Source organism: Manacus candei, unplaced genomic scaffold, assembly GCF_025592945.1.
Source record: "Manacus candei isolate 608988 ecotype Guabito, Panama unplaced genomic scaffold, ASM2559294v1 h1tg000013l, whole genome shotgun sequence".
Classification (NCBI taxonomy): domain Eukaryota; kingdom Metazoa; phylum Chordata; class Aves; order Passeriformes; family Pipridae; genus Manacus; species Manacus candei.
In genome coordinates this window covers 4,104,418-4,128,442 of record NW_026138061.1, presented here as the reverse complement: position 1 = coordinate 4,128,442, position 24,025 = coordinate 4,104,418, and the positions used below count along the sequence as shown (strand labels likewise).

General features: G+C 40.8%; 1 protein-coding gene across 17 annotated transcripts in view; it reads left to right on the top strand.

The window, feature by feature from the left end:
* Nucleotides 1-24,025, top strand: part of MTSS1 (MTSS I-BAR domain containing 1) — a 125,369-nt gene that overhangs the window by 10,810 nt on the left and 90,534 nt on the right. For all 17 annotated transcript variants that reach the window (XM_051778602.1, XM_051778592.1, XM_051778593.1 and 14 more), the window contains 2 exons: nucleotides 6,148-6,209; nucleotides 8,903-8,976. In XM_051778602.1, the coding sequence (XP_051634562.1) occupies nucleotides 6,148-6,209; nucleotides 8,903-8,976 (136 nt within the window). The remainder of the gene's footprint in view (nucleotides 1-6,147; nucleotides 6,210-8,902; nucleotides 8,977-24,025) is intronic.

Here is a 24,025-nt window from a genome sequence, read left to right as displayed (position 1 = left end):
TCTGTGATTCTCTGTATTTGAAATGAGGTGAGTGAAACCAAAGAAGTAATGGAATAGGTTTTGTGTGCACCTCTGTGTCTTCATTACAAGAGTGAAGTCTCTCCTGCCAGCAAAATTTCTGTTTCAGTCTGTTGAAAGATTTAAGACCACTCTGGTGAGTGATTGGGAAATGGATGCAGCTTAGAAGCATTCATGAGATAGGCTCTTGGTGTTTTTCAGTCTAAAAAGAGGCAAAGCCAACAAGCAGAATTTTTTGGATGGAGAAGAGCAATCATGAACTTCAGGCAAGATGATGTTTGTTAATTCTGTGCTCACGTGTGTGCTGCAAAAGCTTTTGTGACTTGTTAAAGGTCTAGGCAGTCCATTAATCATGGACTTGGCTAAATGGGTGGATTGCACAGAGTGACATATTAGTGTTTGGTAGCACTTTGTAACTCTTGCAGTTAGGGCTGGCCAAGTGCCCTTTCCCCCAGTTGACTACTGGTTCTTCTAGAAAAGAGGAAGAACTTCCAGTGCGAGATGTTACCTGAGAAGGGAACTTCTGATTGTCAACCGTTGTATCGTCCAGTGTGTTGAGACATCTGTGGCCAGAACCCCCTTTTTTTTTTTTTTCCTTAATCTGTTATTGTTTTTCTGTCCCACTCCCCTCCACTTTTTTCCTGTTTTTGCCTGTTGAAGGAATCCTGGAAAAGTGATAGTCTCTATGTTGAAATCCTATCTGCCTATCCAGGACATTCTTTGTGTGTAACATCTGTGACTTTGTGTGGTGTCTAGCACAATAGCGTCTCTTTGCTACTTGGAGGTAGTGTAGTGAATGCCTCTGAAATGAGACATTCATAATAATCTGTGTGATTCTGTTATCTGGTAAAACTATAAAAAGAAATCTTTTGTTTTCAGCATAATTTTCTTTGGAGGGGTAGGAGGAAGCAGAAGCCAAGTTACAATTTTTGTTCCAAAATTAGATGTATGGCATTTGGATGTGTTACTAGGGTGTGAAGCTCTATAACAGCGCTGTGTGTTTAGGACTCAACTTTTTAGCTTGTCATAGCTGAACGACTACACTGAGGTGGAGAAGTCCTAACTGCGTAGCCCGTGTAGGGTTTTTTTCCCATTTTATTGAAGTCTGCATGTAGTCATTGTTAGTACTTTTCTGGAAGGCATACAGCTCTTGCTTTGATAACCTGTGAGATGAAACCAAGGCACTACTTGCCTGGTTCTTTTTTCTCCTCCCTCTCTAGCTGAAATAGCCAAAAGTAGATTCTGAATTTGCTTTACTATGGAGCAGCTCTCTGTCTCTTTCCCCCTGCCCCAAAAGTTTAGGCGGGTTGTTGCTGTGAACAAGATACCAGACTGTTGCTGCTGCTTTTGTACTTGATGTACCTGCAAGAGCTGATAATAGCTCTGAAAACCCCTTCTGATAAATGAAAGCACTTTTAAAAGAACTCTGTCAAGAGTTTTTTGAAGATGTGATGCATTTCATCTGTGGGAATTGGGGTGCATGGAAATAAATTAATAAAGTAAGTGTCTTTGCTTAATGGAAAGACAAGAATCGTAACTTCTTGGTGGAAGGAGTGACAGAACATTTTAAAACTGTCGAAGGCTACTAATACTCAAGGTGTAATCTTAAATAAATACAACAATCTGGATTCCTATTCTTGCCATTAGATGTAATCAATAACAGTTTCAGTAAATATGATCCTTTGCTGCAAATCTAACTCTTCCTTTATTGAGAAATCCTTGAGTTTGTCATCTGGGTCTCTTCTCACTCCTACTGCAGGATTGCTGGCCTGAAAAGAGGGAAAAACTATGTCCCATAAGCATCTTGTACAGTTGTTTTTGTGTAGGGTGGCTGTGCTGGTTCACAAAAAAAAAAAAAATTCCACCCAAGGTTTTAGTTCTTCTTGCAAAGCTGCATTTTGGTGAACATTGCCTGTTCTTTCCTGGTCTCATGGGCTGACCTGGGCCAGCTGCTCTTTATCTCTTCCTCCTCAACATGATGGGGAGGGAAATAGTATGAAAAAGCTCATGGATTGAGACAAAGACAAGGCAATCACTTACTAGTTACTGTCACAAGCAAACCAGACTCAACTGGGAAAGATTAAATTTATTACCAATTCAAATAGATTTCAGTGATGAGGAAGACTGACAAAAATTAACACATCTGCCCATGTTCATGGGTGTGGATGGGATTTCAGTGGATGGTGATGGTCCTCCCCCTTCCCCTGTGGCAGTCCAGGAGCTGTGGGTTTGGAGGACGCCGTCAGGCCGAGTGCTGTCGGGTCTGAGTGTTGGTGTCTGGCACCTGTGGGTGATTTGCCAGCTCAGCCTGGTGCCTTTCAGGCACTTGCTGTCCCTGAGGGGAAGTTGTTTCATGTCCCTAATTGCGGACTGGCTACCTGAGCGACAGGCACGAGGCACCAGTTTGTTTCTCAGCCCTGAGGCAGAAAGGTGTTCCCTGCCTGTGTTCAACTGAGATTAGCTGGAGGTGGGCCCTGGGATCAGGTGACTAATCGCCTATAAACCCACTAATTAAGCAATGGTGTAGGATAATGGCATGTTAGGGCTTATTGGTGACATACCTCGCTGGGCGGGCTGGTGGGCTGCCGAGCCCCACTGAGCAGCTCCAGGTGCCCTGACGCCATGGAGTGCCATACAGCAATGGGATACACCCATTCCATGAAGGATACATCAACTTTCTTCATTCAGTGGTGAAGAAATAATTGGGCACAGTTCTGGGGGAAATAGTCCTCAGATTAATCCATTAACAATTTTCAAGATTATTGAAACAAACCTTCACTGTAATCCATCTCTGTTTAACCCACGAGAAGCTAAACGGGGATTTGTGACCCAAAATCCTGCTGCAGCTCTTCTCCAAGCGGGGCTGGAGCTGGGGAAGGCCTCCTGCTTTCAAAGGTAATGCCAGGCCTTAGTAACCCTGGCATTTAAAGGGGGCAAAATTGATTTCTTTTATCAGCTGGCTGAAATCCGAAATTGTAGAGGAAGCAGAGAGAACTCCAGGAGAGGCAGCATTTAAAAAGACTGTGGTGTTATTCTTCAGAAGTGGCTTTATGTTGCAAAAGGATTTATTGTATGAAGACGTTGAATTCCATCTGCTGTTTCTTTGTGTTTAAATTGAGAAAGTAACACACATTAAATGAAGGATGAAGTTTTATGGCTCTTTCAGTGTGTGTTTTCCATCACTGTTAACATTTCTCTTGATGCCTCTTTGACAAAAGCAAGAACTAATTGCTGCAAACGCAGAAGTGAGACATGAAATGACAACTGGGTTGCTGTGTTCCAAGGTAGCACGTGAAGAGGTCTTGGAGAAGGAGTCGCTGCCCAGGGCACTTGAAGCTGTGCAGATTTACAGCACTAGTTTGATTCCTGTCATCTCTTTGGTTTGTCCCTACAAGCATCACTAAATGGCTTCTTCCTTCCTAGGTGCTGGAGGTGTGATAAACCTCCACTTATTTGGTCTTGTGAAGTGGTAGATGGTGTGCATTTCTGCTGTAGGTAGGAGTAAAGGGGGTTTTGGTTTCAGCAGGGATGTGATGGTGGAAGTGTTCTTTGGAAAAGCTCAAAGGGATGACAGTTTATGTGCATGACTTCAGTTGTGTGTTCCTGAGGGAGAGATGAGCTTGTGGATGTGGATCCAGCATGGAAAAGTAAAAGGAAGTTCTTCTGGAACCCACATAAAATAAATGCCTCTTAATTTTCAGCAGAGTTTAATAGAGAGAATTTGGAATTGCAAACAGACCAAGATGTGGCAAGCTGAGCAGATAATGCAGAAATTCATTGCTGGTGTAATACTGCTGAAAGGTTTTCTTTAAAAATTGAAAAACAAACAAAAAAAGAACCCCAGCAAAATTCACCACCCCAAGTATTAATTCACTGACATTAAAAAACGCAAAAAGCTCCATTTTTCTACTGTTCAAAATGAGATCAAGTGCCCTTGGCCAGTATAGCAGAGCCAAGGTGAAGGCACTGCATTCATTTCATCCAAACAAATATAGCGAACTATTTGATCTAGTGAGCTGTTATAGTTTATTTGAGCAGGCTTAGCTTGAAGGGAACAGCATTTTTAAAGGCAAGGACTAAATAGTGGAAATGCTTGACGACTTTTCCAATTTTGCTTGCTTTGTGGCCAGGCTGAGCACAAAAAAAAAAAAGGATTTTTTATTGCTGAGCTGTGTTTTGATAGGAGTGTGTCTTAAGCTTCCCAGGGAGGCAGCTACAGGCCAGGCTGGTGTCAATCTTCTGCATGCCATCAGGAGTGTTTAGCTGGATAATACAGAGGCGAGACGGAAACATAATCAGGCTGCTTTGGTATCCTCTGCTTGCCGGCTTGCGTTTTGCTGGAGAATCCAGTAAAGCCTCGGGCCTGCTGTTATTTGTCAGGGCTCTTAGGGCTCCTGGCATACACATGCATAATGCATGCATGGAGTGCAGGCGACATTGAGAGGCCGGGTTCAGAGCAGGGGATTGCAGTAAGACTAATAGGTTTAAGGAAATAGTGTTTTTTTCCCCTCTTTCAAATAATTGGTGGGTTTATTTCATTTTTAAAATGTCTGACAGTTTTTGCTTATCAAGGCACTTTATATTCTAGGTCTTGCCACCCAGATAACTGCTATTTTCCCTTTCCCCATCTGCATCTCCCACTGGCTCCATCGTGTGTAGGTATAGCAAGGTTTTATGAACACCTGTTTGCTTTGTTTTTTTACACCCCCCCCTCCCATGCTCCCGATTTTGTTTTGGTTTTTTTTCATTTTCTTTTAGCAAAAAACCCACAAACCTTGCTGAAAAAATATGTAGAGTACCAGTAGGCCCCCCAGCAAGTGTCTGGAAGGTGCCTTGCTGGGGTGTACTGAGGAGCTGGAATCTCCCAGCTTTTGGGGAAGGGTCTGTCTTTGCCCTACACAAAAAATGGCCTCTCATGGCAGTGTGGGCAATGGATTTTTGTTTACTTATGAAAAGCAGACCAGTTTATGGGGGTGGATTAAGTTTGTTACAAGCAAGTGCACTTGCTTGCAACCTCTTCCAGTCGGAACTGGGGTAAGGTTAGCCTTGAGGACCTGCCTTATCTGGGTTTTATTGTGTTGTTGCTCTGGTAACAGCAAGTCTTACACCTTTATTAAAGGAAGCAGGGATATTTTCTTTTACTCTCTAGACTCCAATCAAAGGGAAATTTTGAGGTTTCTTTTTACCACAGTTTCTGCTGTTAGTAGAAAATTTGTACTTGCTCTGCATGTTAACCCAAGTTAACCATTTTCTGGTCTAAAAAAAAATTATTTTTTTTTTAACTTTGAAAAATAAAGATCAGAACTTGCAAGAACATGTGGTGTCCGTATCCTAAGAAAATAAACAACTCTGGCCTTTTAACACAGTTTTAAAAAATGGGGAAAGTTTTACAGGAAACTTGAGGTCAGGAAAAATTAAACCTTCTTAAACACTTTGCATACACTCAATGCCACGCTGCTTTATCAGCTTCAGTTCAGAAATTGTCTCCAAGGTCATTCAGGACTGTTTTGGAATCAGGTCTTGCAGTGACAAGGCAGCTGTTGGGAAAGTTTGTTGTCTTGTGCTGTCATGTGCCTATTCTGTGTTTGATTGCTGAGTTACTTTGGGGCAGTGTTCTAGGTCGTTTCTTGGTCAAGCCAAACTTTTATTATACAGGCTTTGAAAAATTACTTTATTTTATTTTTTAAAAAGAGGATGGGAACCTGGTAAAAACACAGATAAAAAAACAACTGTGATCCTGCCATTGATTTTGAGAGCTTCTGTGTACATGTTGTTGCAATATCCTAGCACCCCCTTCTAATGGATTTGGTTTTGCTGTATCCATCCAAAGTAAGGCATTTCTTTTTGCTGCTTCTTTTTGCCCAGTGTTTCTATTTGGAAACTCTCTAAAGCCTCATCAGAGGACCTGCAGTTTCATCTGGATTCAGAACCAGTTGACATCTCATCTGCTTGGAACTGGTGTCTAAGGATGTGAGAGAGAACTTTCTGGGAAAACTTATTTTAGTGTTAGTGGATAAGGATTTAACACAGTCTTGGTTATTGCTTTACATCTAGTTTTATTTGATCTGTAGTATCCAAACCAGAATGCTCAAAATAGGTATTCATTGTTGTGTTTTGTTTTTCTTGCAGGGAAGTTACCCAGTGTGGGAAGATTTTATAAATAAAGCTGGGAAACTGCAGTCTCAGCTTCGGTAAGTTTTGTGTTACAGAGTCAAGATCCCCTACAGTTCCTTGCATGTGCAAACATTAAGATTAAATGCAGCTTTTGCCAGGATAATTTGCTAGTAAAATTGTGCATATTTCATAGTCAACACCCATGCATGTAATTTTTCATACATTACTACTGGTGTTTTAATGTATTTATGAAAATTCATAATCTACCAACAACTGTACATAATAAACACAAAATGAGCTAAATTTCATGGATTTTGATGGAAAACTGGGAAGATAGTTTGTTGTTGTTTAGTGAGCACACATTTGGAGTTAACCCTATGTTGCTCTTATTATTAGTGTAGAATACAGAGAGGCTATATTAGAAGAGGGTTTAAAATACTAAAAAATCTTTGGCAGTCTTAACAGCACTTTCTTCTGCCTTAAAATTGAAGGGAATTCCTTTGCTGGATCATGTATTGGTGATGATTAAAACTTAGGTTATTGGGGTATACTTTGAAAACAGCATTCTGGATTACTTAATAAGTACCATTAGTATCACACTCAGAACAATTCTGCTATCTCTAGAATTCATTCACTTGTAAAGTTGATTTTTGCTAATCTGAATACAAGTTCCAGTTCTTCACAGCTCCCCCCAAACCACAATATTCACTTCAGTGTTTTTTTCCCAGCAGCAGGAACAGGTTATTGGCAGTCTGGTTTGTGGTTCTGTGTTGTGTTATGAACTGCTCCTGAAGAAGCTAGAGTTTAGCCTCATTTGCCCTAAATGGCTGGAGTATGTTGTTCTGCCACACTGTGCCTAAAGTGCCACACTTGCACGTGGTTTATCCTTTTCCAGCAATTATGTCACCTTGAGGAGGATGGAAGATGCAGAGGAGGGAGAGAAAGAAGGCAAATGGAGAACTTTCCTAGCCTTTTGGTACTCTTTAGAAACAGGCCTTCTGGGGTGGCATGAGGGATAGTTTTGTGTATTTCCCAGTCCTGTGCTGTTGCATTCAATCAATGCAGTGCTACAGGAACATGCAGATAGGCGGCTTGAAAGCCTGTGTTCGAGGATTTGCTGTTTGTTTCTAGCAAATGTGAGCCTTTTGCCTCTGTTTCATTTCTGTGTGCTTTGATAAAGGACAGCAGATGTCATCTGAGCTGGAGCCAGGTCTTCCTGGATCTTGTTACTGGAGAAATGGAACTTTGTTATTAGCAATATAATTAATAATTAACAACATGGTACATGAATAACAGCTTGGCCCACAAGTTTGGAAGATGAACTCAAACACTGCTAAAGAAAATCCCGGAAAAGGTTATCTGGTTTCAGGGCTCAATATTGCTAGCTAGCTGTCGGGGGTTTTCTTGCCCTCCCTTTAATCTCCTGGGCATGTGGAGAGTCCTTATGCATTTGGTTGGTTCTTTCATGCCTGGAGTGTTTTTTTCTGTGTGTGTTCAAATCTTTTGTGCTGTCAGTAGGCCATTTACTACGCTGCCAGTTATGTCCGCTGTATCTTGAGCATTTTTGGAGTGAGACTCGCATAAAATCTGACCTAATTAAGCAGTCCTGCGGTCTTTCTGGCCAAGGATCAGCTTCCCTGCAGGTCTGCCAGGTTTTTTGAGGCTAGGAAGGAGTTCTTGAAACAAAATGAAGTTGGTAGTCCCCATTCTGGATTTTGCTTGGAAAGGCTGACTGATGCCATCAGGAGAGAAAATCGGAGTTACTGTTAGAAAAGATGCACGGAAACAGAACCACGAGGTAACCGTGGAGAGGGCACAGTTGTGCTTTACCTGTAGAGCCCTGGCCTACTTCCACTTTAATTGGGTTGAGCAGACTATAAACCTTCAGAAATCTGGACTGACCTGAGGTGTTTGGGGCTCTGGGGCCTGGTTATCTAGAACAAATGTGTTTGGAAAATTGTAACTCACGTTTGCTGTTCACTTGAACGTACGCGTGGTCTGTGCGCGCTTTCCAGATGTGGAGGGAGATTGGGCTAGTGGGGTTGACACTGGATTGTGAAGTCTCTGGGATTGCTGGTGTACCTCTCAGGAGCAGTCCTGTTTAGAGGAGCACTGGAACAGAAAGGGGTTTTGTTTGTTTATTTAGGGAGATTGGTGTTTTTGTGGTTGTTTTGGTTTTTTTTTTCCCTTGAAGTGGAGATTCTTTTCCCACTTTTCCATTTGCCCAAGAACTCCAGACTAGTCTGATTTCCAAGAAGTCACTATTTTTTTTCAAGGGATGCTCATGCTCCCTAGATGAAAAACTGAGGAAATTGTTTAGCCAGGGTCCTAGATAAAAGGAAGTTCCTGCACTTTTATTCTTAAAATATACATGTTCCCTTGAAATAGCAGTGGCTGTAATTTGTACACTAATGGGTGCGGTACAATGTGTGTTAGATTTGTTTTTCATGTTTGACTGCTTAATATTAGTTCATCAGAGGAAATCAGCTAGAAGAAGGATGGCTGTGCTCTTTTGAAACAGCACCTGTCCTGTGCAATTCTCAGCATGGAATTAGCATGACTGCCTCCAAGTCCATAGTGCTAACACAAAGCGAGGAAGGGATTAAGAAATGAAGGAGGGAAAAGGCTAAATTCAGATATAAAAGAGGATACTTTTTGTGGCCTCTGCAAGTTCACAGTGTTATTCTTTATAAGCCTAAATGTTTTTGGCAGTAATTAAATAGGCATCAATGAGACACTGCTAATGTTTTGTTATCTGTATGCATTTCAGGACTACAGTAGTAGCAGCTGCTGCCTTTTTGGATGCCTTTCAGAAAGTGGCTGACATGGCTACTAATACACGTGGTAAGCAGATGTGTCAATATTGAGTTTAACAGAATGCTGTGTGGTTTATACCATTTGTCGTAATAAAAAAAAAGTCTTAACTTGTTACATTGACAAGCAGATCTGTGAGACATCTGTTAGATGGACTTGCACTTCGCTAAACGGCACGTGAAAAAGGAAGTTGTCTTTTCTTTAAAGAAAAAAAAATTGCTGGAAACCTGTAATTTAAATGTGTCATCAATCATGTGAACACTTCTTAATTACCATTTGAATTATACGTTGATGAATAATATTTTAGAAAGCAAGATTTACTGAATCTGTATTCACTGATGCTTCTGTACCTTGTGTAAATGTAAAAAGCTTGATACTCAGCTGGTATAAATATACGTGTAGGGTTGCTGGAGACAGAGCAGAGCAGATACCAGCTGATCCTATGGCCTCTGGGGTCTGCCAGTAATGATGACAGTAGCCTGTACTTATGTCTTTGAGGAAAATCTTGGCTTGTCCTTCCCCTTTAGGTCTGACATTACAAGTCAAAATTAATTTTCCTGCGCTGTGGACTTCTCTGGGTAGCAATCTAAGCTTGTTAGTGAGTATGGAGAGCCAAAGTAGTGCAGCTGGCTTTCCTTCCAGACTGCTGAGTTGGAAGAAGACAAAAGGCTGGCTCGCTCTGATGTTGGATGCCCAGTGACCAAGGCATCTCATGCAGATGTCCCTGCAGCAGTAGGGCATTGTCCATGGTCACTGGGTCCCTGAACTATTGCTGAAGAGTAAATCCAAAGTGCATAGAGCACTGCTGAGTGAGCGGCTTTTGGTCACCTCTAACCATAGAGGTTTTGTAACATTTTTTTTAAAGTCCCAGTGTGCCCTTGGACATTCGATTTGGAGAGGGAGAAAGTAATGTTGCTGATGTGAAGAGTGTGCATTTGCATTAGCAGAGTTCAAGCTCAGCCAGACTTGTGTTTCCCTTCACTTCTGGCTAACAGGAGTGGTAGCAGCTGCTGGAGCCAGTATCAAGCCATAGAATGACAAGAGGGAAGAATATTTTTTTTCCTGTCTAAAGCTAATATTTACATTCTGATAAGAAGTTCCTCATTATATGCGTACCTTCTGTAAATTATGGGTAATCTACTCATGTAAAATAATAAACATGACAGAAGGTGGAATAAACTCAGGATGAGACCCAAGGCAGAATTCACTTAGATTTCTAATGTGTCTTTCCTTCAAGCATGTTCTCTTCTATTTCTTCTCTCTTCCTCTGGGGGAAACAAAGTAAACTACCAAAAATCCTTGGGACTTGTCTTCTAGCTGTGCTGGCAGGCTTATAGAACTTGCATTGAGATACCAGAATGACTGAAACTTTCCCATTCTCAAACAGAAATGACTTGTGCGGGTTTTTGAAGGGTATTTTACACTTTCTGCTGTGTTACTTGGACCCTGTCCAACAAGTGTCGTGTCTTGTCTCTTATCTCTTTGAACATATCCTTTACAAAAGGAGCTCTGTGAATCCAGGCATGCCAAATTTGTATAGCTCCTCTGTTCTGTCTTCTGCCTTCTCTGACTGAAAGGATAGAAGGGAATTTTGTTTTTATTTTTAGAAAGTGATGTTCTGGGCAATGAATCAAAACTCCAAGTTAGCTGGTGGTTCTGATCTGCCTCCCAACCCAACTTCCATTTGTGCCCATTCAAGTATATCTCTGAGGTTGCACATTGGTTCTTTAAGAAATACAGCTCCTTCTACGTTGCTGTGGACAGAAGATGAACACCTGGCCTTGTTAAAGGTGGTGGCAAAGCTCTCTATGACTTACTAGGACACAATTCCATAAAAAATGTATTTTGCTGTAAGTATAAAGATTTACATTCCAAACCCAAAATACAACACAGTTGGTTTTTTTTTCTCTGACGTGGGGATTTTAATGGGTTCTCAGGTTTCCCTTTTAGGAGTTACCTACTTTGAACAATTCTTCATTAAATTTTGCCTCTTACTTACCCAGTTTATAAAACCATGTATTTGATTGTCTAATCAAACACCTGGCTATGCTTCACACTGTTTAGAGGGTTAACAGGTAAACCAAAGTTTACAGTTAACAGATTAACCAAAGTCAGCAAAGTTCATGTTCAGTTTTTGGGGATATATGAGACTTGTGTAGCAGTTCCCATGACAAAGGAAGGGAGGTTGGTGTATTTTAAATCTAAGGCTGGTTTATCATTGCATGAGCCAAATGCTTCTTCTGGGAACTAACTGTATATAAAAATGCTGGAGCAGGCACCTGTTTCAGAGGGACAGTGTTAGTTTGTGTAGGATGAAATGGAACTTTGTAGGATGACTGAAGTGTCGTGAAGCAGGGTGCTGCCTTTAATTTGTAATTGCTGATAGCTTTACAGAAAATGGCCTGTTATTTTAAGACCCACTCATCTAGCTGATGAAAGCATTTTATCAGTCAGCAGAAGCACTCTCTGGCTACTCTTTAATCTGTTTGCATCAGCATTAGCTTTGAAAGAAGAAAAAGTATTTACATGGATGTACATGTCCACACGCATACAAGGGGAGACAATTTCCTTTGCAGTCACCGAGCGTTCAAGAATGAGAGCTTATTTCCATCAATGCCATTCCTTGTTCCAGATGATCTGTTTGCCTTGTGTGCCATTACTGCTGTTCCCAGGCATCCTCTTTTCCCTTTTGGTGCATCCTTCCATGTCATTTACTTCCTTCTAATTCTGCAATGGTAACAAAGTTAATCTTAACATTCCCTTTTGGAGCTCAAATAGAAGGCATAATTGGAACTCTGCCTATGATAAAGCCATGGTTGGATGAGTTGGATAACCTGTATTTTGCTGTATTTTCTTCACATTGTAGCTTCTGAAGTAGGAGAAGCCCTGAATGTGAAGTACCTGGTGTTTTGTGGTGACTCAGTACGCAAATTAATTTCCCAAGCAGCTCATTTCAGCTTTTGCTTCCTTCTTCACTGCCACTCCATTTAAATGTGTGTCAACCCAAAGTTTAGTCTCTCCTTTTTCCTCAGTTCAGTTCCCTCAGTTCAATGCTTTTTGATTTTTGCCTGACCAGGAAAAACACTGGAAAAGTAGTTCTGATGTGTGGATCACCAAAATGTTGTATTTCTGTGGGTCTGGTCATCTGAAAAATATCATTTGAATGGAGGAGGTTGTCAAGTTATGTTGCTAATTCTGTAATAATACTGTATAGCAGTGTGTGCTGGTTTTTTGCTGGTACTAGAGATTTTTGAAAGCAGAATTCCTTCCGATATTTTGACTTTTGAACTCTGACAAGGTAGACACATCTATGTAGCAGTTTGTGTTATTCAAGGAACAACTGTTTGGCATATAGCCTGGCAGAACTCTAGTCTGCAATGGAATCTGTATTATTTCTCACTGTGATTATTAAAGAGAGTAGTCATAAAATATTAAATGAAGTAGGTACTTCAGGATACCTTTAAATCCGTAGTATACCTTAAATAATCTAATGATAACCCTTAAATACCTTAAAAGTGAAGTTTCCTTTTGGGGAGATGTGAGCTCATGAGTTTTAGTTCAGGCTTTTCTTATATGGCTTATGTCTTTCAGTATTTGAAATGTTGAATGTTTTTATCTGCATCAATTCTAACTGAAGCATGGAAGAGGTTTAAGTCTAATTTAATTTAATATCTGTTTACCTCATATTTTGTGCATTAAAAAATTTATTCTCTTATGAAAACAAGAACTGTACATTCCAAATATAAACATATATCACATATAAACATACTGTAAGTTGGGTTTGAACAGATGTAAAAGGACGTGTGTAAACTACTTTGCTTTTTGAATACTGTTATTCTGCCTCTACTGCATTTGAATGTCCTTTGTAGGTAAGTGCTAGAATTCAGGAGCTTGAAAAAGTAGGTGTGAAAATTAATTCTCCACCTTGTGTTATGAGGGAGATTAATCTGAAGATATGCACACGTCTTCTGTATCCCCTTAATACACCATCAGCAGCTTCCGTGGAAAAAAGCCTGCCCCAGTCTTGCCTACCTACATCTGCACAGGTGTAAATTAAAATTTATGGAAAGATGATCTAAAAGCTTTGATTTACCCAAGCTTAAAATTGATCTTCAAAGTGAGATTGTTAATGAGGCAGCTGATACCCAGTCCTGTGGTTTTTTGTTTTTCCTTCATATTGAAGGGTTTTGCATATACATAGGTGTGTTTGATATTAGGAGATTAGTTAAATCACTTCAAGATACGTTTCACTTTATCACAAGGCTTTCTCTGGCCAGTTGGATTCCATAGATTGTAGTGCTTGTAATGTTTGAAGTTTCTTCTTGGCAAGTCATCTTGGCAAGCGCTACTAAAGGTATGTTTTCCGTGCCTTTGGTAATTCTGACATCTCTCGTGCTGGTTGGTACTCTTTACATTTTCCATCTCTTTCATTTTGCACATCTGAGAGGACTTTAAGGATTTTAAGGCTACTGACAAGAGTTGCAGGAAATTCCAGTTGAGAGGGAGGGAAGCACTGTGGATGGTCAGCCAGCTGCCAAGGCACACTGAGTAGACCTGGAAGCAAAACTCAGCCGAAGTCTGCATGGCATGTAGCAGTGACAGGGTACCAAAACCAGCATAGTTGTTTTAATGCTACCCTTTTGAGGGGCAGGATATATCAGTTTGGAAGAAGTGCTGTGTTAAAGTACCTGTACTTTTTTCAGGCTTCATTAAAATATATCAGCGTGCAAAAACGTAAGTATGGTTTAACACTTTTACTTACAAAAATAAACTTGATTGAGATCTGTGAGTGTCTGCCTCAGGTGGCTCTTGTACTGCACTGCTCTGACTGCTCTTCATGTTTAATAAAGCTGCTTAAAATAGTACCTTTGCTGCAGATCTGTGTTCCTGGGCAGACTCTGCATCCACATTGCTCTTGGTATTGTGTGAGTACACCTGCAGGTTGTCCTCACTCTGGGTGTTCCATTGTTATTTTGGCCAGGATCTGTATGGTATCTATTGAAGTGGTTCTCCAAGGTGACAAGCTGCGCAAAGTGTCATAGGGCTTAAGATAACATCTGTTATCTTGTTATCTTTCAAGTAAGTGTGCTTAGGCCTTCTGAACCACTGTCTCACTCACTGCAAATATGGCACAGTGTAACCCAAGGGATAAATCCTTGGTGACACGGCAAAATCTTATGGGCAGTACTGGAAGGTGGCTTAGTTTGTTTATTTTAATAAAAAAAAAAAATTAAAAGAAAACAGAAATGGAGACTGGGGAGGGGAAAGACACCACAATCTATAGCAGTAGACCTAAAAGCTGTGCAGCATTTTTGAAATAAATTCCTTTGCTCCTGGCTATGGACTGGGGAGTTGTGATGATGATCTGTGCCTAATTTCAAAGTGAAAACAAAGTTGGGCACAACAGGAAAGGGGTTCTCATTGTCCAATTCCTTTGGTTTTCTGACTCCTCTTTAATTTCAGATGCTCATACTCAAATAACAAAACCTTTGTTTGAGCTTCCTGTCAGTTAAGATAAGACTTGGTAATAAGTGCTTATTCCTCCTATGGAGTCTTTGAAGTATAATAATACAGTCCAGGCTTTTTCTTTTTGGATTTTCATGTATAAAATAATCAGGAAGAAAATTATTTAAATGAACCATTCAGTCTTCCATTATACTTTCATGAAGATGATGCAAAACACAGGGCCAATTCAGAATTGTTGGCAGATAATTTTGAAACTGGATGCATATTACACATCTGTTGATTTTTTGGGACTTGGATATGCTACTTTGGAAGTGCTAAAACTACAAAACACATATAGAAGGGCAGTGCTGCGTTACTTGCTGTTTCCATGTTCCTGTCTTTCTTTAGAGAATTAGCAAATGTCAGTCCATGTCTTTAAGCAAGTGTGTTACCCTGAGAACTCTGCTGCTGATGTGAGCCCATTTGGCTGGAGCAGTCAGAATGGGATGAACATTTTATATGCCCAAACACACAAGAAGTGGTTTGGTGATTAATGACTAGATTTTATATTTAGGGGGTTGGAAGGGGTGCTCCGGAGGTGAAGCATTGTCATTACCCTTTCTTTGGGTGAATGCAGGCATTGCAGCATAAAGAGATATTTTTTTTTCTTGAGGTCAAGATGAAATCTAGCTCAGGCTCGTTGATAACATTTCTGCTGCTTTGTCCCTACCTAAGGAGAAGTATTCAGGGCAATAGACAAAAATAATGGCTATAATAACTTATGTATCCAGCTGCTCCTTGGTATGGTGCACAGACAGACACAGGAGTGGAGTTTGTATTTGCCCTTCAGCCCAGTAATTTTTGAGCTTAAGGTGCTTTGCTAAGAGACTGAAGTGTTGTTAGGAAGGGGATAATGCTCCCAGGTGATTGTGTATGCTAAACCAAAACAGAAAACTTGAATACGAGACAGACTTCTGAGAAGGAGAGAAAGATGAGTGGAGAATAAGTGAATATTCTTCTTTAATGCTTTGTCCAAGGAGTGAAAAGTGTGTCAAGAAGGAGTGGCTGGCCTCTTTTTCCGTGACTGAATGTAAGTCTGCTCACTATTTGAATCAGAAATCTTTGGGAGTGTGGGGAGGGGGTACAGCTCAGAATTAATTTTTTATACATTTAGTCATAGTTCTTTAGGCAGCTTTGTTGCTTTTAGGAGGATAGAATATTAGGTCCTGGTTTCTCTGCAGGCTTGGGATGGATGGATTGATTGTTGTTGCCAGCTACATGATGACTTTATATCTCTGTGGGCATCTTCACTAGGAGCACCTACGCTTCAGTAACTAAATACTGGTTTTGAAGCTGCAAAGAGTTTTCTCAGTCTTGGCAACAGAACCAAACTTCCGATGTCTTAAACATCCAGTTTGGGAAGTAATGGGGATAAATCATAAATGGCTCTGAGGATTTCCTTCAGATAATATATTAGGTTAGAATCAAAGATGTAAAAGCATCCTTTTGATGATGGGATGCGGATTTGAAAGTGGAGGCTGAGGTTTTGGTTGGTGGTTGGTTTTCCCAGTGTAGCACATGTTCCTGTGGTGGGAGATCCCCTTTCAGGCTAATTCAGTCAGCCTTTTGATGTGATAAATTACTAGCTGGCACATAGCAACAATCCTATAGTAACCACAACAAGAGAGTTGTTGCAGCTTTTATTTATTTATTTTTAGTCTGTCACCAGTTGGATAGCAAAGGTAGCTGAAGATCTGTTTCCATTGGGTTTTATTTAGTATCTTTTTGCCTTAAGACAGAGAGGGAAGTTCTGTGTTGTGTGGGAGGAGAATTAATATATCAGTTCAGACTAAGCCAGGTTTCTGGGAAGTAGGGTAGTGCTCCTTGCTTAGTGGACCTTGCCCATAGCAAACAAGTTGCTGAACCTTCTGCAGGCTTATCCTTTGGGCCTCACAGCTGTCTGGAAATGCAGGTTCAAAGCTTGTCCTTTTGTTGGCCCCCTCAGTGATGGCTTCTAAGAAGACATAATAAGTTGGTGAAGGATCAGATTGGTGCTGTCAACTGGCTTCATGCAAACTCACCAGACCTCTAGGGAGGTGTATGTGGACCTGACTAGAGTCTGGCAGTTACCTGAACCTTGCTGCACCCCAAGTCCACAGGTCCTTAAACCACTTGTGAAGTTCCTGCAAATTGCAAGGCAATTTGTGCAAAGGCTGTGGTATAAAATGTGCGGTTTGACTTAGGGTGTCTTCTCCAACTCCCTAAGTCTATTCTTACCGTAGCTGGACAGAAATTAGGTTTGTTTCTAATGACATAAGAGCTATACAAAAAGTGAAATTACAAGCTCCAGCAGACTAATTGAGAGTGGAGTGTCCAGAACAAGGAGCTCTGTCTAATCATTAGCAAAAACATTAACAAAAGTCATTTTTCAGAAGCAGCAGTGACAATAGCATTGTCTAACAGGGTGTTTTGCTCTCCGTAATGCAGGCTTGCCTCCCAGAATACTCTTCCAACGCATTTTTGGAGGTGTCAGGGGCATAGATCATATGTGTTCACCCTGTGTGTGTCCATGCAAACTAGCATTCTGCTGCCAGGTGATTTACTTGGTGATATGATTCATCTCATGTTTGCATACCTGCTGCTTCCTGGGAAGCAGTGCATGTTCATGGTAATAAATGAGAATAATGAGGTCTTGCTTAAAAATAGACCAACTTCCTTCATTTTCTTGTCCTTCTGTTTGCTTGATGATTTGTCGGGTGTTGCCAGCACAAATGTTTGTCCCTGTTGCTGTGCAAGCTGTTCACCCCTTCCCTCCTCCCTTCATTTAGTTTTCTTCAGTGAAGCAGTTCCCTGCTCTTTTCTTCCCATGTGGATGTAGCCAGACTCGCACTGTTCAGGCTTACGGGCTCAGTTAGAGAGGTGAGGAAGAGTCCCCACTGGTTCTTGAATTTCAGTAGAAAATTGTCATCTACTTGGGACAAGAAGTATATTGTGCTGTGTGTCTTCCTCTTCCACTCCCATGCGTGATGGAGTCCAACCTGTAGAACTGCTTCTGAAAAGTTAAAATAATTACCTCACTCTTTTACTTCAGGGCTGAGTCCTCCCTCTTGTCTTTGTGCTTTCTACAGCAGTTTTTTTTCTACAGATTAATCTGTGACCTGCCCTCCGTTCAGGTTGGTTTTTTTGGACAGGGTGGAGAAGGAAAGGAAGATGGGCTGTTTCTAAAAGAGCCCTGGGTTGTGACCTGACAATACTTCCTTAAAATGTTTGGACTCTGTGTTCTTACATACATGCTTAAATCTTTCTGCTGCTTTGCAGTTGGTGCTTTTTTTGTTGTTTTCATTTGGGCTTCTTACGTGTAAAAATGAGTACGCTTTCTAATCCAATGAAGCCATTGAAAAATGCTACCACCTTTCCAGCAGCCACCCCAACTCAGGCTTTGTAGAAACCACTTCAAAACTGAGAGCAGTGGCAATTGTGTGCGTGGGCACGTTCATCTGCAGCGTGGTGGTGTCACGGGGTAGAAGAGGTCTGGTTTTGTACAGTCAGCCCCTGCAATTCTTGTGAAATTCTCCTCTCCTGCAGCATTTATTACTATGTAAAATTGAAATCTGCATGATTTCCTGCTGTGAGAGCCTGTGCCAAGGGACTGGTTTCTATAGTAACTACTATCAAGGAGCTGGCTGGGACTTCACTTCAGAGCTGTATTTGAGCGTATTTTGCAGTTCAATACAACCCCGTAGGAGTATTTGACGGATAGCAAACAAGAAGTCAAGGGGTGTGGCTGCCATTACTACAGTAGTAGTGTCGTGCACCTCAACATGTACACTGAGGGCATAAAAACAGGTGTTTTGCAAAATGGAGTTGGAGGTGAGGTGGGAAGATGTCTTTTTTTTCTCTTTCACCATCCCCCTCCCTCAGTAGAGCTGTGAAATAGAAACACTCGAGGATACACACCCATGAGTGTTTGCTCTGGAGTCACTTCAGCCCCCAAAGTGAAGCATAATCCTGGAAACTGTGTCCATTTTCTCACAAGAGTGACAGCCATTGCTATTGCCACTGTTCTGTTTTAAGCAAAGCTGGTGTTTGTTCTGCTGAGCATGATAAATATCACTGCTAATGCAGTTTCATCTGCAGGACCACCTTCTACCCTTACTTAAGACCAGACACACCTGCTAAATGTTTTTGCAGGGTTAAACGGGGAAGGGGTTGGAGAGCATTGAAGCTTGGCTTGTATAGACTGTAGGCTTTCAGGGTGCCAGGGAATATGGAGAGCCTGGTTTGCACCATTTGCAGGTAGTCCCAAAAGGCATGGTGAGTCAGGTGTATGAAAATGAAACTGAATCTTCCATTTAAGGTCCCTTTCAAAGTAAAACTGCCATCCTGTGATGGAGGTGAGGAAGGAATGCAGAACAGTACTTTCTTGTCAAGAGAAGTCCTCTCAGTACAGAAATTGGACTTAGGCAGGCCAACAGTTTGGTCTATTTTTTCCCCTCCCCAGTAGTTCTCCAGAATTGTATTGAGGCCAGGCTTGATCTCTGAAGCAAACTTGTGGTATTGATGAAGTAGTCTGAAGTATGAAGATGTCTTCGTGTATGACTTAAGGTCAGTTTTCCTGCCTGTGCTAGAAAAAGAGATGTGTTTGAGCATGTGCTCCCCCATTTGTCTCCCAAGTCACCTCCTGCCCCAGAAGCCAGGCATCTCTGAGGAGGGAGTGAAGTTGCATGTCCCATGCACCTGTAGACATGGGCACGTGTATGCACTCACCTGGGGAAGCAAGGAGTGCTGTTTGCTCAGCCAGCTCAAGGAGAGCCTTTACTTGGCCACCCCAAGAGCAACCTCTTACTCATTTGGTATTTTGGATGCTGGAGAGGGCTGAGGAAGGAGACTCTAGAGAGGAAGAAGTGGATGGTAGACAAAGAGGAACTGTGTGTGTTGTGCTGGGAATATTTAGGGACCTCTGGTATATATTCATGAAGAAATGAGACATTTTTTAAAAAAAATCTGTTCGGGTCATCTTTTATAGTCACCATTTACGTATGCAAGACCATGGTAAAAGTATTACAGTGATTTAAAAAACCTCCAATAAATTACTGGATTAAACCATTTGCGTCAAGAGAGGAATGATGCATTTGAATAATCTGAGATAGTTTGGCACTGAGATATTTCCAGATTAACAGTTTGAGAAGCAGGATTGGAGACTATCATTCAAGAATATAATGACTCGTTGCTGAGAAATCATCTTCCTCTTTGTACTTATGCAGAAGTAAAAAATCTCCTTGTCTTGGAACCAGGTACTAAGCAGAGTGCTGAAATGAGGTCTTAGAATAAAAATTTGTTATATTTAAATAATATAGTGATGCAAGTCTGGAACACTGAGTTGCTATAAATAAATTAAATCCAGAGTACATTTAGTAAATGCTTAAAGTGCATATTGTGATGGATTATCCCTGTTTTTAATGCTTGTTCATTTTTTGCTAGTTTGCAAAATCACTGGAGTCCAATAGAGCACATTTCTGTTGGATGCTGTTGTGAATGTGTATCTATTTTAAATCTAGGTTATTTGGCATGGAGAATAGCAGCTCTGGGTGAGTGTTAGTCACTTTGGTTCAAAGGTAAAGAGTTCATATGTAGTTCTTCTGGAGCTACTGCAGAGGCAGGAGCCTTGGTTATGAATATAGTCAAGGGAACGTTTGAGCTATTAAGCTGAAATTTAGCTTGCTGCCGGGGAAATGAGTGCTGTCACTGAGTATGCACCGTGATGCAAAGCCTTCCCCAGACTGTTCAGTTCAAATGCACCATGTGCACTCAGGATGGATAATTGATTTAGATGAACAGATTTTAAGCTTCGTTGTAAACTTGAGGCTGACCTCACTTGGAGTTACGAACTCTTGTGTTTCTCAAGCTGCACTTTCACAAGGGTTTTAGCTGTTCTTTCTGAAGTGGCTGTTTTCAGAGACTCTTTGTTCTTCACAACGTATTTTCTTTGTTGGCAACCGTAATAATTTAACATGGCTTCCAAAACTAGGAGTGGGAGAAAGAGCCTGGTGTATGTTCCAGCTCCGGTGGAACTTCTGGAGTCCATCTGTGGGTATAGTGAAGTGGGTGGTTGAGATGTTACTAGGGAGTGACTTTCTGTACAATGTAATTAAGCTGAAAGTTTAGATAGAAGCATTTAAAAACAAATATATTTGTCATAAAAAAGCTTTCTTGTTAAGGTTTATGTTAGGGTTAATGGGTTCTCTCAAAGGCAAAAAGATAATGTCTTCAGAAGTGCATACAACCACCCATCTGCCCATTGTGAATATTGCCAAGGGATTTTTGAGCCGAAGTGGCAAGAAGTCTGTCCTGTGCCCTGTAAAGGGTTGGTTAATAAAGGTTAAAGCATGGTCAGGTTAAAAAAATCATCTATTCAGTACCCTTTCCAAAGCTCCCCTGTCTCTACTGTTTTGACTGCTGCCTGATCTTTTGAAATTGGTCAGAATTTGAGCCTCTCTAGAGTTCAGTTTTTGAGGTCATGATTGTCGTGGATAAACAAATGTATGTTTTTGCGTTATTGCTTAACTTTTGTTTACTTCGAGTTAGTTCCAGTTTGGTTCTGAGTAATTTTCAGGTGTGAATTTTTTTTTTTTGTCCAAAAGGAGAAGCTGAACTCAAAATTTGTGCCCTCTAGGTCTACTCAGTAGCTGAAGGATGTATGAATAGCTTTCATCTCTCACTTTCTTTAGGAGAAAAGGTCTCTTAAATGAAACACATTCAGTATGTAAAAAGCTTCTTGTGACCAATGGGAGTAAACATTAAACATTAATGATGCAACTTTAAGTTGCATGGAAACAAACTGGGGCAAGTCAGTTCATTTTACCTTTGATTCACTGCTTCCAACTGTTAGGAAAGGTTGAAGGGACACAAAGCAAATAGAAGTCTCTTTCTTTAGCTTTTTCTTGTAATGACTTATCTTGCCTCAAACGATAGTTTTGGTAAGTAGATGAACAGAATTTATAATTTAGAAATTATTTATTTATTTATTTTAAAGCAAGTAGTGTGATAACAGCAATTTACATAATTGCAATAATTTCTAGTTAAAGGGAGATTTAGTTCTGTTTAAAGGGAGAATAAAATAAAGACTTCCAAGAACAGACCTGAACATCCCCTGGGATGGAGGTGTGAAGTGGTACTTTGACCCCAAGACTTGGATGTCAAACATTACCAGGCATATCTATTTTGTACGACCTATTTATAGCAATGAGAATTTCTTCTGGTCTTAACATCTGTGAAGTTTGTGCAAGTTACTTACTTGTAGCTTCGAAGATCCTGCATGAGATGCCATGTAACTCCTGCAAAGTGACTACATTAAAAATGTAGAGTCTGGATTTCCTGGCACCTTATTCCTTCAGTAATGTTATTTAGGATCCTACATATGCTGCTTTGCATGCCCAGAACTACCCCAAAACATTTCTGGGGTTGAACAGATGGATACCTGTTCACAGGATTCTGGGGGCAACTAGAGTTTTACACTCCTCCCTGTTTTCTTCCCTTTTCTCTTTCCTTTTTTTTTTTTTTTTTAAAGAAGTGTTCTGTAACTTGTTTTCTGGTGTTTCATGGCTCTGTCTGGATTTCTTTGTTTGGTTCTGTTTGTTCTGTGGTGCACAGGGCATTTCTTGTTTTTACTGGAAAGAGGCTTACCTGTGGTTTTTTGTTTTCAACTTCTGTGGATTTCCGCTCTTTTTCCATTATTACTGTGGCCCTGCATGTTTCCTGCAGCATTTTCAGCATATTTGCATTAAGATGGAGGACTTGGAAATATGTGTCTTGAACAATACCCTCATTTCGCAAGAGGTCTCATAATAACAAGGGATGAGCAAGATGCAGTGTTCTTGATTGTTTAAATGGGGTTAGGCCTAGCTAAGGTTATGTTGCTCTTTCTTGATGCCTAAAAAGCTCAAGTGCCCTTCTTTTAGCACATACAGACATTTCTGTGGCTGTATAGGAAGGATTAAGGCAGACAAACTTGTTTCTGCCATGTAAGGAAGGTGTCAAACTAGACAATCCTGAAAGCCTTGTTTTTAAAGCTCCACTTCCCTGACCATATTAGTTCAGGGTTTAGTTACACAATAGTAAGATTTCTTAAATGCAGTATATTTGAACAAAGACCTTTCTGTGCAGCAATCTACGCTTTGTTTATTATAATTTACCTTCTCCTTTGTTTTCTGGTAACTTGTTTTAGATTTTAATTCTGTAGGTAGAGCTGCAACTCTTTTTAGAATATTTAAAAAGGGTCTACGGGGAGTTTGCTTTGTGGGAATAGCTGTCAAAGCCATCTCACTAGTTTAAGCTATAATGAAAGCCATTTTAATATTTTTATAAGGCTATTTTTAGACTAATTTATGCTGAAGGAAGAGTAGGAGTAGAGTTGCTTTGGCACGAACACGAGGAACAGCATCCCTAGGTTGGAAGGATATGTTCTCAATGTAATTTATTGGTTAATTAAATCTGTTTGGGAAGGTCTCTGTGGGAGCACTGAACAGTGATAGCCTTGTATGATTTAAATATGTGTGAGCCACCTTAGTGTGGACAACTGGACAGGTAGGTCTTGGAGAAAAAGTAGTTCCTAAGCTCAAAAATAGCCATGTGATTTATCCTTATTAATAGCTGTGTAGTGCATAATTCAGATTAATTTTTTTTTAAAGTATTATGGTGAAACATGATGAGAGGATTATTCACTCCAGTTACCTGTCCAAGAGGCAGAGGTAGCAAGTTCTGTCCAGTTGATGAGAGGACTGTACTTTGATAACTGTGGATGAGTGAATGAATAGTGGGGACCAGTGGCTGCCATTTTAGGATTTACATATGGAAAGCATCAGGCCAGAAAGCCCCTTAGGCTTTTTGTCTCTCTACCCTTTTGTTTCTTAGCCAACTGAATGCCTCCATGTCCCACAGACAGAGAAGTCTCTCAGGCTTAGCTTCTCTTCCCTGGTCATCTGCTTCACCTTGGTTTTGAAATATGTCTGTGCTGCTGACCACAAAAGTAAAACTTGGCTTTGATTTGAGTTTCATCTTGCAGTGGCTGGTCTCCATTTGTGGGAGAAACTGGACCAGAGCTTCAAAGCATCTAAGTGATTCACAGCTAATTTTCCTTTTAAGGACCAGAAGGACCATTAGATCATCTCACCTGATTATCTTTGGAGGGCTGGTCAGGACTTAGTCTGCCCCAAGTCTTGTGCTGGACACAACCATGGCTGGAGCCCTCCAGCAGAGAGAGGCGTGGGAACAGGCAGTGTCTGTGGAGTGGGAGGTGTGCTGGAAAATGCTCTGGGCGCATCTTTTTTGTATAAAAATATATGTAAAAAAACTTTAACCAAACCAATACCCATAAGAAGTCTTGCATGGATTGCCTTCCATGTTCTGAAGGAAATACAAACATTGGGTTTAGTGGTGTCCATCATCTGTGGATTTTAAATAAAATTTACAGACCAAGGGAGAGATCATCTCAGGGCGTGCAGGAAAGCATGCTGTCTTCTATAACATGTGACTGTTCTGCTGCTTGTGGAAACAGCTGTGCCAAACCATGGCCGGGAATGAAACGTCATGACCAGGAGAAAGTAAGGTGTTTTGTAGGCACTGGTGACTCCCATTT